Consider the following 16,064-nt stretch of genomic DNA (forward strand, 5'->3'; position numbering starts at 1 on the left):
GAAGAAGGGTCTCGAACAGAAACGCAACCCTCTCCCCTGAGCCCATGCCAGTCCCGCTGAGCCACCTTCAACTTCAGAGCCAAACAAAAAACACAGAGTGCTGGAGGAACTCAGCGGGCCAGGCGGCTGCCTCACCCGCTGGGTTTCTCCAGCATTTTTGTCTACCGCAAAACGTCAATGATTCCGGGAATGCTGAGGCGACAGGGTGATAGAGAGGGAGTGGGAGAGCTAGAGAGAGACGAGATGGGGAGCGGGAGAGAGAGCGCGAGAGAAAGAGGGAGGGAGAGAGAGAGCAAAAGACAGAGAGACACAACGTGGGTCGGTAGGTGAATGACTAACCTGCACACCAAGAAGAAGCCCCTTCTCACGGTCCGGGGCCCTCACTCATGATGGTAAGTTAAAGAAATTCTCAATGTGTCATCGATCTACATTCCTCAGTAAATGTAATTGTGTTTTAAACAAGTATTAATGACACCGCGTGAATTTTATTCAAAGGAACACGGCATCATTAATACTCATTCAAAACACAATAACATTTACTGAGGAATGTGGATGGATGTAGATTGATGATATTGTATAACAACTTGTTAACTACTTCATGTTAAGAAGTGCTAACAGTACGAGTTAACAAATCGTTTGTGTCTGATGGCCGTGCAGCGGTTGTTATACATGTTCGTTTAAAAAAAAAATCCGGATGGCGAATTAAAAAAAAAATCTTTATTTAACAAAGGGAATTCGTATTTCCGTACGAAATACGGAACATTATTGCGGGGCCCCCATTAGGCGCGGGGCCCAATTGGGAGCAATCGGTCAAATCGGCTTAAGGCCGGCCCAGAGTGTATTGGCTGATTGCTGGTTTGCGCGGACTCAGTGGGCCGAAGGGCCTGTTTCCACGTTGTATCTCTAAAGTCTAAATCATTTACAATTTACTGTGGCCATTTTACCAACCAACACTTTTTTGGGGGAAAGCAGAATCTGCAGAGGAAATCTATGTGGTCACAGGGAGAACGTGCAAACTCCACACCAACAGTACTGAGGGGTAAAGACTGAATCAGGGTCGCTGGAGCTGTGAGATGGCACCTCTGCCAGCTGTGCCACTGTGCATATGGAGAGGAGGAGTAACTAACTGGTGGCTACGACATGATCTTAAGCTGCATATAAACCCCTGTCCCACTGTACGAGTTCATTCCAAGAGTTCTCCCGAGTTTGCCCTGATTCGAACTCGGAGATTTACGGTAATGGCCACTCGTCGGTACTCGGGGCTCTCGTGGACATTTTTCATCATGTTGAAAAATCTTCACGAGTCTTCCCGTGCTTACCTGCCGTTAGCGAGTCTTCCTGAGTACCTGCCGTTAGCGCTAAGAGACGTCCTCTAGCTCTGACTTACCCGCTAGGTTCATTCTCCGTGCTTACCACGTGTTTGATTTTTTTTAAACTCGGGAGAGCTCTTGGAATGAACTCGTACCGTGGGACAGGGCTATCACTGTCCACCAAGTCTACGGCCAGTATGTTTGGGTTAGGTGGAGCAGTTATGAATGTATCACACTGGCTGCACAGCAGTCATGCATGCCACATCGCTGGGGTTTGGACTATAAACCATACGATCTACCCCGTTGCACTCTATCTCCCATTGAGACCAGAATTATCTCCAGCCCAGCTACAAAGAAGGCCTGAATTTTCAAACTCACGTTTTTTGAAATGTTTGTGCTCCTTGAGTCCACACTGTACCTGCAAGAGTAAGACAACAAACGGTGTGATTAAAAATGAAGCTCCCATCAGCACCAGACACCAGAATCACATTACAAGCAAAGACAACTGTGTTCAGGTGATTATATTTTTATTCTTGTTTTTCCTGTTATGAGACTTAAATTAATTACTTAGTTTAATCTGAAGAAGGGTCTCGATCCGCAACGTCACCAATTCTTTCTATCCAGAGAAGCTGCCTGTTCCGTTTAGTTACTCCACCATTTTCTGCCTATCTTAGTTTAGTTTAGTTATGTTCAGTGCAGAAATGGGCCCTTCGGCCTACCGAGTCTTGAATTGAATTGAATTGAATTTAATTTAATTTAATTGAATTGTGCTGTGTTGAGTCTGTGCTGACCAGCCATCCCCACACACTAGCGCTATCCTTAGCACACACTAGAGGCAATTTACAATCTTTACAGAAGCCAATTGACCTACAAACCTGTATGCCTTTGGAGTGTGGGTGGAAACTGGAGCACCCGAGGAAAACCCAAGCAGTCACAGGGAGGACGTACAAATCCCGTAAAGACTGCACCCCTAATCAGGATGGAATAATGGTCTCTGGCGCTGTAAGGTAGTAACTCTACCTCTGCGCCACCGTGCCGCCCGTTTGCCGAGTGAGAAATCTGCCAAATAACATTCTGAGGTTTCAAAATTGTTAAAAGATATTAATTCCTGCATTATGTAACATATAAATTCAGTTATATCTGTGTTACTGCATGCTAACCACAAATCAATCACCATCACTACCATTAAAAGCAACCACGTTTAGATTAGAGATACCACGTGGAAACAGGGCCTTCAGTCCACCAAAACACGCCAACCAATGATCACCTGTACATTAATTCTATCCTACACAGTAACGACAATTTACAGAAGCCAATTAACTTACAAATCTGCATGTCTTTGGGATGCAAGAGGAAACCGGAGCACCCAGAGAAAACCCATGCAGCCACAGGGAGAACGGACAAACGCTGGACAGACAGCACCCATAGTCAGGATCGAACCTGGGTCTCTGGCACTGTAGGGCAGCAGCTCCCCCAATGCGCCACTGAGTCACTCTAAAGAATGGGCACCACACTTCCAGTACCGCAGAAGACTAAATAGGTTGGGCAAGTCACCAGTGACTCTTACGTAACAGCATAGAAAGTATCCTATTGGGATGCATCACTGCCTGGTTAGGCAACAGCTTGCCCCAAGACTGCAAGGGATTGGAGAGTGTTGTGGATGTAGCCCAGTCCATCACACACACAGTACCATCCCCTAACCCCCACTGCCCTCCCTCAAACTTCATCTAAACTTCAGACTGCCTTGGAGAAACAGCCAACACAATCAGACCATTTTCCATCCAGTCAATCCCTCTTCTCTCTGTCAGGCAGAAGATGCAATCACTTGAAGGGCAATACAACCAGATTCAGGAACAACTTCTTTCCTGTTGTTATCAGACTACCGAATCACCACAGACCAGCACTCTCTCACTCTTTCACCAAAGCCCTGATAATATTGGGGCCACCCCCTATCAGTCTGAAGAAGGGTTTCGGCCCGAAACGTTGCCTATTTCCTTCGCTCCATAGATGCTGCTGCACCCGCTAAGTTTCTCCAGCATTTTTGTGTACCCTGATAATATTTCCTTTTCCAGAAGAGAACTAGTTTTCCTTTGTGAATGTAAAACTGTCTTGAAAGCTACTTCTCAATCTGCTTTCGCTCCTTGGGCAATACAGTTCAGATCACAACAACACTCCATGAAAGAAAATTCTGCTGATTTTCCTTGTGGCCATTTATTATTTTAAAATTTTCCCCTAATTGTTTTGCACTGCATTTTTCTTATCGTTTTAAACCTGATTACTGTATTGTTTTTTAATTTAATCTTCCCTTAACATATTGTTTCCTCATGAGAACAATGTTAATTTATCTTCCAAGATAACTTAAATTCCGTGTCAGTGGTGAACAATAGATCTCCACGGAGAGACATCTAGGGAGATCTAAAGGCTTAGATCTTCTGAAAAGCTTTGATATTCTTCTTGAAACTTTCTACAGTACATATAAAGATTTGCCTTTGTACTCTCTTCCTGTCTTTAAATAGTCATGGATCTCTTCTTTTGAGCAGCTTTATTGACAATTGGTGGTTGAAACCATTAAAGTGTTGTTCCTTGGCTGTATATTCCACTCCATTTGAGTAGAAAGGTGCGAAATGAATAGCTCTATGGGCCTGCCACCCTTCTGCTTATTGGCAGAGCTTCCTGTTGTATTGTTAGACTAGGTGGTAAATGATGCCAACTCTGATGAGGTGGCGCGGTGGGCACACGGGTAGAGTTGCTGCCTTACAGTGCCAGAGACCTGGGTTCGATCCTGTCTAAGGGTGCTCGTCAGTACGGATTTTGTACGTTCTCCCCATGAGTCCATCGGGTGGCGCCAATAATGACTTCCTCGCCAACAGTCTGTCTGTCCTTTTCTTCTTTGTGTTTTAATTGTATGTGTTAAATGTATGTTTTTAGTGTCCTTTAACTTGTTGTATGTGGGGGGGGGGGGGGGAGGGTTCGGGTTGGGGGAAACTTTTTCTAATCTCTAACCTCGTGATTTTGTTTCTGTATCGTATCTCCGTCCACATTACGGCCTAATATCGAGGAATTAGCGGCATTTGCTGGAGGCCGAGAGCTCCACCGTGGATGCCTGTGGATTTACCATCAAGGAGCTCACGATCCCTTTGCCAGGGATCAACCTCGGAGCTCCAAGCGCGGGTGCTTGCAGGCTTAACATCACGGAGCCCGCAGTCACTGCTCAGAGACCAACTTTGTGGACTCCAAGCCGCAGGAGTTTCGGTCGCCCCAGCTCAGGAGTTTCGATCGTCCCAACACGGGAGTTTTGATCGCCCCGACACGAGGGCTTCGACCGCCAGCTGCGGGAGCTTCAATCGTCCTGACGGGTGGTTCGATTGCCCCGACCCCAGGAGAAGACTTTTTTGCCTTCCATCACAGTGAGGAATGTGGGGAATCCGCTGTGGTGGATGTTTATGTTAACTTTTATTGAGTTGTGTGTGTTGTTGCTTTTTTTCTGCATGGTAATTTGCATATTACTGTACCTTAATTGGTACATATGACAATAAAAGCCCCTTGAAACCTCTGAAACTTTTGATCTGCGTGGGTTTTCTCCGGGTGCTCCGGTTTCCTCCCACACTCCAAAGACGTACAGGTTTGTCGATTAATTGGCTTGGTATGATTGTAAATTGTCCTGAGTGTGTGTAGGATGGTGTTAATTTGTGGGGAACGCTGGTTGGTACGGTCTCGGTGGGCCGAAGGGCCTTTTTCCGCACTGTATCTCTGAACTGAACTAAACTAAACTAAACTCCATGATTTAAGTCATGGTTTATAAGTTCATAAGTCATAGGTGCAGAATTAGGCCATTTGGCCCATCGAGTCTACTCTGCCATTTAATCATGGCTGATCTTTCTTCCCCTTGCAACGCCATTCTCGTACCTTCGCCCCATAACCTTGAATACACTTACTAATCAAGAACCTATCAATTTCCACTTTAAAAATACCCCACGACTTGGCCTCCACAGCAGCCCCTGCCAATGAATTCCATAATGGTTCCTATTTCTGAGCTGCATCATCTTGGTTTTAAGATATCAGAAAGTTGGTGGTGGCACGATGCATGACTCCTACCACTGCAATGAAACTGAACCTAACACTCAGCTGCGTACCTTTTGAAGTGGTCACTTGACTGTGCCAAACAAAGTTATACACAAAAAGCTGGAGTAACTCACCTGCTGAGTTTCTCCACCATTTTTGTCTACCTAAAGAAATCACAGGATTATTTTGAGAATAGAGCAACTTCATTCTCTTGCTTCCTCCTGAGTGCCTTAAACCTGTGTACTTGTGAGCAATTAGATTAGCTGGGGGAGTGGAAGGTGGAACGGAGCACACTAGCAGCAGGAGTAGGCAAGCCAGGTCTTTCAATCTGCTTTTAGCTCTTCCTCTCCGCCAGGTCCCCAGAACCAGTAAATCCCTCCCCATCTTTAATACAGCTAATGATCTGATTCCACCACCTTGGGGGCAGTGAATTCCAGAGATTCATTTCCCTCTAAGAGAAAAAACATTCTTAGCATCTCAGCTGCAAGTAACATTTACTTTGTTGCTGTTGGGCAGTGGGCAGGTGCTATAGACCTGCATGGGAAAGTAGACACTCCTGCCACAACGAGTCTCAGGAAGTCTCAGACAGATGGGGCTCGTCAGCCTGGGAAGGCAGTCCATCTAGGAGAGGGAAAACTCTGATTTGAAACCTCCATGGCCTTGTGGCCATATTCAGTCATGGAAAAGGCTCCAGGAGTAAACCTCAAGAAAATCTGGAGTCGGAGCCCCTAAGGCAGTTCGTAGTTGTCTACAACCTCGCTCTGGCAGCTCCTGCGATGGCGCTGGTGCCAAACTGTAACGGCCCTGCTGTTCCTTTGGATCGATCAGCAACGTGGAGAGGGGGGACGTGCTGCATGGGCAACAGCCTGTCCTCCATATGACATCGCCCAGGCTTGCATCCGACCAGGATGCATCACCCATGGTCAGTCATGACCGAGAGGGGCCTACTACTGTTGCTATGTCTCCTTGTTCATGAATCGCCATAGATCACAAACAGGGTGTGTGTGTGCCCACCAAGTCTGCACCAACCAGTGACCACCCATACACTAGTTCCATCCTGCACACCTCCTTTAAACTTTCCTCCTCTCACCTTAAAGCTATGCCTTCTTGTATTTGACAGTACTAACCTGAGAAGAAGATTCTGATTGCTTATCCTATCTATGCCTCTCTTTACAGACTTCCCTCAGGCCTCCCCTTATGGGCCTGTCCCACTTACGCGACTATTTCGGCAACTGCCGGCACCCGTCATAGGTTGTTACAGGTTGCCGAAATTTTTCAACATGTTGAAAATCCAGCGGCGACCAGAAGAAGGTACAACTCTTTGGGATAACATAAAACTAGTGCGAATGGGTTATCAATGGTTGGAGTGGACTCAGTGGACTGTGTTTCCATACTTTATCTTTCAATCCATCAATCAATCAATTACTTTCAATCAGTGTTTGATTGCATTAAAGAAAACAGGTCCTTTTTGTCCACCTCATCTAAATTTACGCGCAATTAAAACTCCACTCTCCTTTCAAAACAGCAACGCCTCTAGGCAATTTTGCACAGCTAAAACTCTCGACTCCTGTACACCCTCCAGCGCTAACATATCTTTGCTGCGATGTGGTGTCTCAACTTGTAAAACTAGAGGTTTGCACAGTTTCAGCATTGTCTCCCCTCTTTGTGCTCAGTGAATAAAGCAAACCATAAATCTGAGTCACAAAGTGCTGGGTCAGGCAGCATCACTGGAGAACACGGATAGGTGACGTCTCTTGTCGGGACCCTTCTTGAGACGCAAAATGTCACACGTTAATGTTTTCCAGAGATGTTGCCTGACCCCATTATTCCAGCAATGTCTGTCTTTCTTTTGTAAAACAGCATCTGCAGTCCCTTGTCTCCACATAAATCTTAGTCACCGTAGCAGGTCAGGAATCCCGGCGGGCGTCTCAGCCAGATGCAGAAGACTGAGCGGGCCGCAGCGTGCCAGGGGGAAGCCACTAAGTTGGTCCCTGCTCATCCTCAAAGACCAGCGACCGGACAGGTGACAACGGACATGAGTAGCAAGGCCGCTAGAGTGGATGGACTACAGTCTGGCCTACTGTGCCGTCAAGGTAGGCTGCAGGTGGGCCACCCCCAGCAGAGGGGCATTAGTTTGCTGGATGATCCAAGGAAGGTGATGGCTGGAGGCTCTGCAGCAGCCTGAGGCTTGTTTAGATCGGGCGCCGCTCATAAGACCCACTGCGTGGACTGTACTTTGAAAATGATGCCAAAACCTGGCGTCTCTTGCATGTGGTCTCAGTAATGACTATTTCTGTAAACTTTGTAATTGGGGATTATGCTAAGGTAAGGTAAGGTTACTGAACAGTGTGCAAACATAGTGAATTTCACTATGCGTTGGTACATGTGACAATATAGCACCATTGACCATTGGACTGGATATGCCATTTATTTTGACACTTTTCAGTTTGCCCCACCGTTCCCACTGCCCCATCACATCACTCCAGGTTGAATGCCATTCCCTTCACACCGCCAGTGCAATGCCATCTTTCCACAGTCCACAGATTTCTTCAGCACTGTGAGCTGAGTAGCCAATTTCTCTATTATCCACCATGCTCTTAATTACGGGGCCTCCACTTTGGTGAATGGAGATGAATGCAGAAAAGGATCTATTGATTGCGTGAGATTAAATAAAGTAAGTTCATTAGAGTGTTTAATAAAGGACTGAATGATTGAACACGTTGGAAAGGTTCCGCTAATTGAAAAGAGTTGGGTTGACTATATAAATGCAGATCACGTCTGACCAATTTTTTTTAAGAGACAGCTGACAGCAGCCAATGAGTCGCCATTACGAGTAGATGTGCGGATTTCTAGGAGGCATTTGTTAACATTCATCAGAAGCCTGATAGCTGAAGGTGAAGTTCATGGAACTGAAGGGAAATTATTGACTTGTTTGAGAAATTGTATGAGCACCAAGAGACAGTGTGGGTCAGATTAATAAGAGACCTCTATCACTGGTAAGGTAAACCTTGTGGTGTCTGCATGGATTTGTGTCAGGACACAAACCTGCATCACTTTCTTCAGGGCGGCACGGTGGTGCAGTGGTAGAGTTGCTGCCTTACAGCTCCAGAGACCCGGGTTTGATCCTCACTACGGGTGCTGTCGGTATGGAGTTTGTACGTTCTCCCTCTGACCATATAACCATATAACCATATAACAATTACAGCACGGAAACAGGCCATCTCGGCCCTACAAGTCCGCGCCGAACAATTTTTTTCCCTTAGTCCCACCTGCCTGCACTCATACCATAACCCTCCATTCCCTTCTCATCCATATGCCTATCCAATTTATTCTTAAATGATACCAACGAACCTGTCGCCACCACTTCCCCTGGAAGCTCATTCCACACCGCTACCACTCTCTGAGTAAAGAAGTTCCCCCTCATGTTACCCCTAAACTTCTGTCCCTTAATTCTGAAGTCATGTCCTCTTGTTTGAATCTTCCCTATTCTCAAAGGGAAAAGCTTGATCACATCAACTCTGTCTATCCCTCTCATCATTTTAAAGACCTCTATCAAGTCCCCCCTTAACCTTCTGCGCTCCAGAGAATAAAGACGGCGTGGGTTTTCTCCGGGTGCTCCGGTTTCCTCTCACATCTCAAAGACCTGCAGGTTTGTCCGTAAATTGGCTTCTGTAAATTGCCCCTGATGTGTAGGATGGAACTAGTGCACAGGAGATCGCTGGTTGGTGCGGACAGGGCGGGCCGAAGGGCCTGTTTCCGTGCTGTATTTCTCATCCTAAAACTAAAAAAACCTCAACATAGAAACATAGAAACTAGGTGCAGGAGTAGGCCATTCGGCCCTTCGAGCCTGCACCGCCATTCAATATGATCATGGCTGATCATCCAACTCGGTATCCTGTACCTGCCTTCTCTCCATACCCCCTGATCCCTTTAGCCACAATGGCCACATCTAACTCCCTCTTAAATATAGCCAATGAACTGGCCTCAACTACCTTCTGTGGCAGAGAATTCCAGAGATTCACCACTCTCTGTGTGAAAAGTGTTTTTCTCATCTCGGTCCTAAAAGATTTCCCCCTTATCCTTAAACTGTGACCCCTTGTTCTGGACTTCCCCAACATCGGGAACAATCTTCCTGCATCTAGCCTGTCCCTTAAGAATTTTGTAAGTTTCTATAAGATCCCCCCTCAATCTTCTAAATTCTAGCGAGTACAAGCCGAGTCTATACAGTCTTTCTTCATATGAAAGTCCTGACATCCCAGCAATCAGTCTGGTGAACCTTCTCTGTACTCCCTCTATGGCAAGAATGTCTTTTCTCAGATTAGGAGACCAAAACTGTACGCAATACTCCAGGAGCGGTCTCACCAAGACCCTGTACAACTGCAGTAGAACCTCCCTGCTCCTATACTCAAATCCTTCACAAAAGAAACATGGTGATAAAAAAGATCATATATCCAATGTTTTGGATGATACAAAGATAGGTTGGATTATAAGCAGTAGAAATGGAAACAGTAACAATTATGAAAAGACATTAACCAATTAAAAGTGGACTAAACTATTTCAAACATGATGAATTTTGATTAATCAATAACTATATGAAACTGCAAAAGAACCCATTCTGGAACTGAAATAGATAGAACAATACTTCATAAGGGAAGCTGGAGAGGCATGCTGGTGCAGCAGTCTGCCTTATAGCTTCAGAGATCTCGGTTCGATCCTGACTACAGGTGATGTCTGTAGGGAGTTTGTACATTCTCACTGTGACCTGTGTGGGTTCTCCAGGTGCAGGTCACAGGGAGACGTATAGATTTCCAAAGATGTATAATTTGGAGGTTAATTGGCTTCGGTAAAATTGTAACTTGTCCTTCAGCATGTAGGATAGTACAGGTGCACAACCTTTTATCCGAAAGCCTTGGGACCAGACACTTTTCGTAATTCGGAATTTGTCGGCCTTCGGAATGGAAATTTTTTTGCGTAGATTTTAATGGCTGGCTCAGTGGTAGAGTGCTCGGCTCATATCCGCAAGGTCGCGAGTTTGCGCCTTGATCCCGGCAGTTCCTCGGTCGCGAGTTTGAGTCTTCAATGTAGTTTTTTCTTGCAGAATAAATGTCGGTATGAAATGCAGTGTGTTGAATGACTTCCTGAATTTGTAAATGTGACCGCAGCATTGAATCACCTCTCGCACTCATGTCACTCTAGCGGGGCTACATGCCCTTAGGCGGCCTAAGGCGACATTTTCACACTCTTATATCCGTGTGCAGCAGAGGCGACGTGCGTTTGGCGCCAAACGTGAGCTTTGGTGAGCTTTGGTGTGCAGACGACATCCTGGAAAAAATGTCCGGTTTCTTCCAGGTAGGCGATATACCCTCCCGGGCAATATACCCTCCACTTCTCTTTTATGAAGGGGATTTAGTTCCCCTTTCTTCCAGGACCGACCGGAGGTTCCGCTGTCACCTCTGCGGGCCACCCTCGGCGAACGTCCTGTCTCCCTGTCCCTGGGATAGTAGGGGGCGATCAAACAGCACAATACCCCCCTCCAACTCCAGAGGAATCCGCTCCCCGACGGGCCGCTACGGCGACAAGTGGCAGTTCGCCCACAGCCCGAGCTGCGCGACCCCAAGAACAAGACGTACCTTGCACACCATCAGCTTCTGCCCATACGGGGAGCGTGTTCCTCTGGAGCTGGAGCGGGGCTGGGCTGGAGTTGCTGATCTGGGATCTCCGTGCTTGCAGTGGGCCTGGGGGTCGGTGTCCCGATGAGGGGGCACAGCTCGGGCTGTGGGCGAACTGCCACTTGTCGCCATAGCGGCCCATCGGGGAGCGGCTTCTGGTGGTCCTGACGTCTCCGGCCAGTTTGCAGTTTTCCTCTGGAGTTGGAACGGGGCTGGGCTGCTGCTGGCTGTGGGTCTCTGGGATCTCCGTGCTTGCAGTGGGCCTGGGGGTCGGTGTCCCGTTGGTCCTGACGTCTCCGGTGACTGGCACTGACCTGCTGGCATTGCCGACGTGAAGACAGTGCAAAGCCCCCGCGCCGGTGCAATGGGCGGGGAGCTGGAGAGGGGAGGGAAGGGGTCACACACATGGCCGGGAAGCAGAGGGGTGTAGGTGGGGTGATACTGAAGCGAGCGACAATCTGCTGCTGCCTGCCCCGCTGAGTTAAAAAGTTCCCACGGTAGACTCACGATATACAGTGTTTCGTGAGTCTACCAGTGGGAACTTTTTAACTCAGCGGGCAGGCAGCAGCATATTGTCAATTATTAACCCTCCCGCGCAATATACCCTCAAATGGGGATTTAGTTCCCCTTTCTTCGAGGACCGACCGGAGGTTCCGCTGTCACCTCTGTGGGCCGCCCTCGGTGAACGTTTTCAAGGATCTTTCTTCAAGGACCGAAAAAATGTCCGCTATTCGGAGGTTTTCGTTATTTGGATCTTCGGATAAAAGGTTGTGCACCTGTACCAGTGTATGCGGTGATCGCTGGTTGGCACGATCTCGGTGGGCCGAAGAGCCTGTTTCCATGCTGTATCTCTAAAGCCTAAAGTCTAAAGGGCCTGTCCCATGAGCATGAGACTCCATGCGGCAAGCGCGACCTAACGTGGTCGCTTGAGCCGTACAGCCTCGCGGGACCGGTCCCACTTCGAGTTGTGCGGAGCTGGTCCCGACATCGCGCGGGGCTCCAAAAAGCTGACCGTGTTCAAAAATTCCGCGCGGCAACGGCCTGCCGGCCCGCAGCCGCCTCGACGCCGTACGCACCGCCTCGACGGGCGTGCGCAGCGTCTTGACGCCGTACGTCACGCGCGAACTTCCCGTGGACTTCACTCGAACTTCACGTCACTCACTCAACCTCCGCGTGGCCCCCGCTTCCGGTTTGGTCGCACTTGCCGCATGCAGGTCGCATGCTCGTGGGACAGGCCCTTTATGGAAATATGCAACCTAATTGAAAGGTGGGATAGTTTAAGTTGCCAGATGGTCTACATCTCTTTCTATGTTCTCGGGCACCGCAGTGATGCAGCAGTTAGTGTTGCTGCCTCACAGACCCAGACACTTGGTTCGATACAGATTTTAAGGTGCTGTCTCGGTGAGATTTTCGTGTTCCCTAAGAGGATTCTCCTAAACATCTACAGGTGCATGGTAGAGAGCATTCTGACTGGTTGCATCGTGGGCTGGTTCGGCAACTTGAACGTCCAGGAGCGGAAAAGACTACAAAAAGTTCTGACCACTGCCCAGTCCATCACCGGCTTTGACCTCCCCACCGTCGAAGGGATCTATCGTAGTCGCTGCCTCAAAAAGGCAGCCAGCATCACCAGAGACCCACACGATCCTGGCCGTACACTCATCTCGCCATTGCCATCGGGAAGAAGGTACAGGAGCCTGAAAACTGTAACGTCCAGGTTCAGGAACAGCTTCCTCCCTACAGCCATCAGGCAATTAAACACAGCAACAAATAAGCTCTGAGCTCTGAGCTGCAAAAGACTATATTATTACTGCACAATATTTGTTATTTATTGAACTTTTTTTCTCTTTCCCCGTTATGTACTATGTTTACATATTCACATATTCTGTTGTGCTGCAGCAAGTAAGAATTTCATTATCCCATCCGGGACATATGACAATAAAACACTCTTGACTTGACCGTTTGGATGTTCTAGTTACCTCCTATGCACAAAATTAAATTAAGTGGCTGCAGGAAGATTACCCCTTAGTTTAGGTAAATGGTAAATAACCAAGGGAATATAACATAAGGGACCAGAACATAAAAGCACAGATGTAATGCTAAGGCTTTATACGGTGCTGGTGGGGCCACATTTGGAGTATTGTGAGCATCTTTGGGCCCCATATCTGAGGAAGGATGTGCTGGCATTGGAGAGGGTCCAGAGGAAGTTTACGAGAATCATCCTAGGGGTGACTGGGTCAACATATGAGGAGCATTTGGCGACTTTGGGCTTGTACTTGCTGAAATTTAGAAGAATGAGGGGGAATTTCTACTGGATGAAACTTATGCCCCTGTCCCACTTAGGAAACCTGAACGGAAACCTCTGGAGACTTTGTGCCCCACCCAAGGTTTCCGTGCGGTTCCCGGAGGTTTTTGTCAGTCTCCCTACCTGCTTCCACTACCTGCAACCTCCAGCAACTACCTGCAACCTCCGGGAACCGCACGGAAACCTTGGGTGGGGCGCAAAGTCTCCAGAGGTTTCCGTTCAGGTTTCCTAAGTGGGACAGGGGCTTTACTAGCTAATGAAAGGTTAGAGTGGACATACTAGTAGTATTTCCAGTAATGGGAGATCTAGAACCAGAGGGCACAGCCTCAGAATAAAAGGTCGTCATTTCAGAATGGAGGTGAGGAGTCATTTATTTAGCCGGAGGGTGGTGAATCTGTGGAATTTATTGCCACAGACAGCTGTGCAGGCCATGACCTTGAGGCGAAGATTGATATGTTAGTAAGGGCATGAAAGGTTGCGGGAAGAAAGCATGAGAGTGGGGTTCAGAGTGAAAAATAGATCAGCCATGATCGAATGGTGGAGTAGATTCAGTGGGCAGAAGGGCCCGTTTCTGCTCCTGTGTATTATGATCTTATGGGCTTATGAATAGGAAATAATGATCCAAGATGCAAAAATATATCTAAACTTAAGGTTAAAACTATTCTTTTAATTTGGATTCATCCAGATAATTCCTCTCATAAGCCAACTCATGGGCTACCCCTATTAAGAGTCTTAAGTTAAGAATGTTTATTAGTAATATGTACCGCCAGCAGAAGAATTAAATTGTTATTTGCAGCAGCATAACAGGCCTGCAACATAATCTTTGGCAAATGTCATCTTCTAATCTACTCTTTCAATACATGTCACCAAATGACTATCCTTATCAGATGCAACAGACATTTTTTCTGCAACAGAGTAATCTCCAAATCAGGTTTACTGATAAATACTTTTTCACAAATTTGAAGCAGCACTCACAAGATTTCAGCAGACAAATCAATCAATTGATTTTCTTTGCAAGGGTTTCTCATAAACAACCCTGGGATACTTCTCAGAAATGGGATGAGCGGCTTTATCTAAACCTGAGATAATCTTGCGTTAAAGCATCCTACCTGAGGTATAATTGGCTTGCAATTGTGACCAATTATTGCCAAAACAGCGATTAAATGCAATAGCAAAAGTGTTCTGATTATTGTAGTCACAGCATTATTTGCCAGTGAAACTAAACGTCAAGTCTTGGCACACTTTCCATTTTAATAATGGACGACAATGAACTGTAACAATCACAGAATGCATTACAGAACCTCAATGATGATGATAACAGAGATGAGGGGAGTAGAGTGGGGGGGGGGGGGGGTTTGCATGAATTTAATTTCCCAGTGAAAGATGAGTGTGAGGCAGGGCTGCCAACTCTCACGCTTTGAGCGTGACACTCAAGCATTTCAGCCAATTCTCACGCCCTCACGCTGAAGACAGAATTCTCACGCCGTCTTCAGTCCCTGCACAGCAAAGATCCTATAGCGGAGCTGTACGATCTTTGCTGCACAGTTTGTCTCTTTGCGCCACATGACAGCGATCTATCTGCACGGATTGGGGAAGCGCGTCGGTCCCGGGCAGCGGGTGTCAGCGCTTTTGTGCGCCGTCTGCGAGCGTTGCGCTGCCGGCTGCCGCGGCAACCTCGCTCCCTCCCTCCCTCCTGCCCTTCAACTCACACGGCAGCGCCAGCGCCGCCAATCCACGCTGCACCGTGCCCGCCAGACTCCCCAATGGGCGGCCGGGGAAAGAGAGGGAGGGGAGAAAGAGAGAAAGAGAAATAAAAAAAGGTAGGGATGGAGGCAAAGAGAGACAGGGGGAGGAAATGTAGAAAGGGATTGAAGGAAGGGAAGGAGAAAGGGGAGAAAGAGGAAGCGTGAGGAAAAAGAGGGAGGGTGAGGAAAGAGGGGGAGGAAAGAGTGAGGGATGGGGGAAGGAGAGGGGGAGGGATGGGGGGGAGGGAGGAGGGAGGAAAGAGGGTGGGGGGGAGGATGGAGGGGGAAGGAAAGGTGTGTTTGTGTCTGTTTCCCTGTGTGTGTCTCCTTGTGTGTGTGTGTGTGCCTCCCTGTGTGTGTCTCCCTGTGTATGTGTGCGTGTCTCTGTGTGTCTCCCTGTGTGTGTGTGTGTCTCCCCGTGTGTGTGTCTCCCTGTGTGTGTGTGTCTGTGTCTCCCTGTGTGTGTGTGTGTGTGTGTATCCCTGTGTGTGTGTCTGTCTCCCTGTGTGTGTGTGTGTGTGTCTGTCTCCCTGTGTGTGTGTGTGTGTGTGTGTGTGTGTGTGTGTCTCCCTGTCTCCCTGTGTGTGTGTATCTGTCACCCTGTGTGTGTGTGTGTGTCTGTCTCCCTGTGTGTGTGTGTGTCTGTCTCCCTGTGTTTGTGTGTCTGTCTCCCTGTGTGTGTGTGTGTGTGTGTGTGTGTGTGTGTGTGTGTGTGTGTGTGTGTGTGTGTGTGTGTGTCTGTCTCCCTGTGTGTGTGTGTGTGTGTGTGTCTTCCTTTGTGTATGTGTCTCCCTGTGCGTCTGTTGTCACATCCTGGCCTTAGACAGGGCTGCCAACTCTCACGCTTTGAGTGTGAGAGTCACGCATTTCAGTCAATTCTCACGCTGATGACAGAATTCTCACACTGTCTTCAGTCCCTGCACAGTTTGTCTTTTTGCGCCATATCACAACGATCGGTGCTGTCTGGGGAAGCGCG

General features: G+C 47.8%; 1 protein-coding gene across 2 annotated transcripts in view; it reads right to left on the bottom strand.

Moving 5' to 3' along the window:
* cpne9 (copine family member 9) overlaps nucleotides 1-16,064 on the bottom strand; it is a 385,757-nt gene that overhangs the window by 202,521 nt on the left and 167,172 nt on the right. For both annotated transcript variants that reach the window (XM_033037106.1, XM_033037105.1), the window contains exon 6: nucleotides 1,689-1,728. In XM_033037106.1, the coding sequence (XP_032892997.1) occupies nucleotides 1,689-1,728 (40 nt within the window). The remainder of the gene's footprint in view (nucleotides 1-1,688; nucleotides 1,729-16,064) is intronic.

The sequence above is a fragment of the Amblyraja radiata genome, chromosome 18, assembly GCF_010909765.2.
Source record: "Amblyraja radiata isolate CabotCenter1 chromosome 18, sAmbRad1.1.pri, whole genome shotgun sequence".
NCBI classification, from domain to species: Eukaryota; Metazoa; Chordata; class Chondrichthyes; order Rajiformes; family Rajidae; genus Amblyraja; species Amblyraja radiata.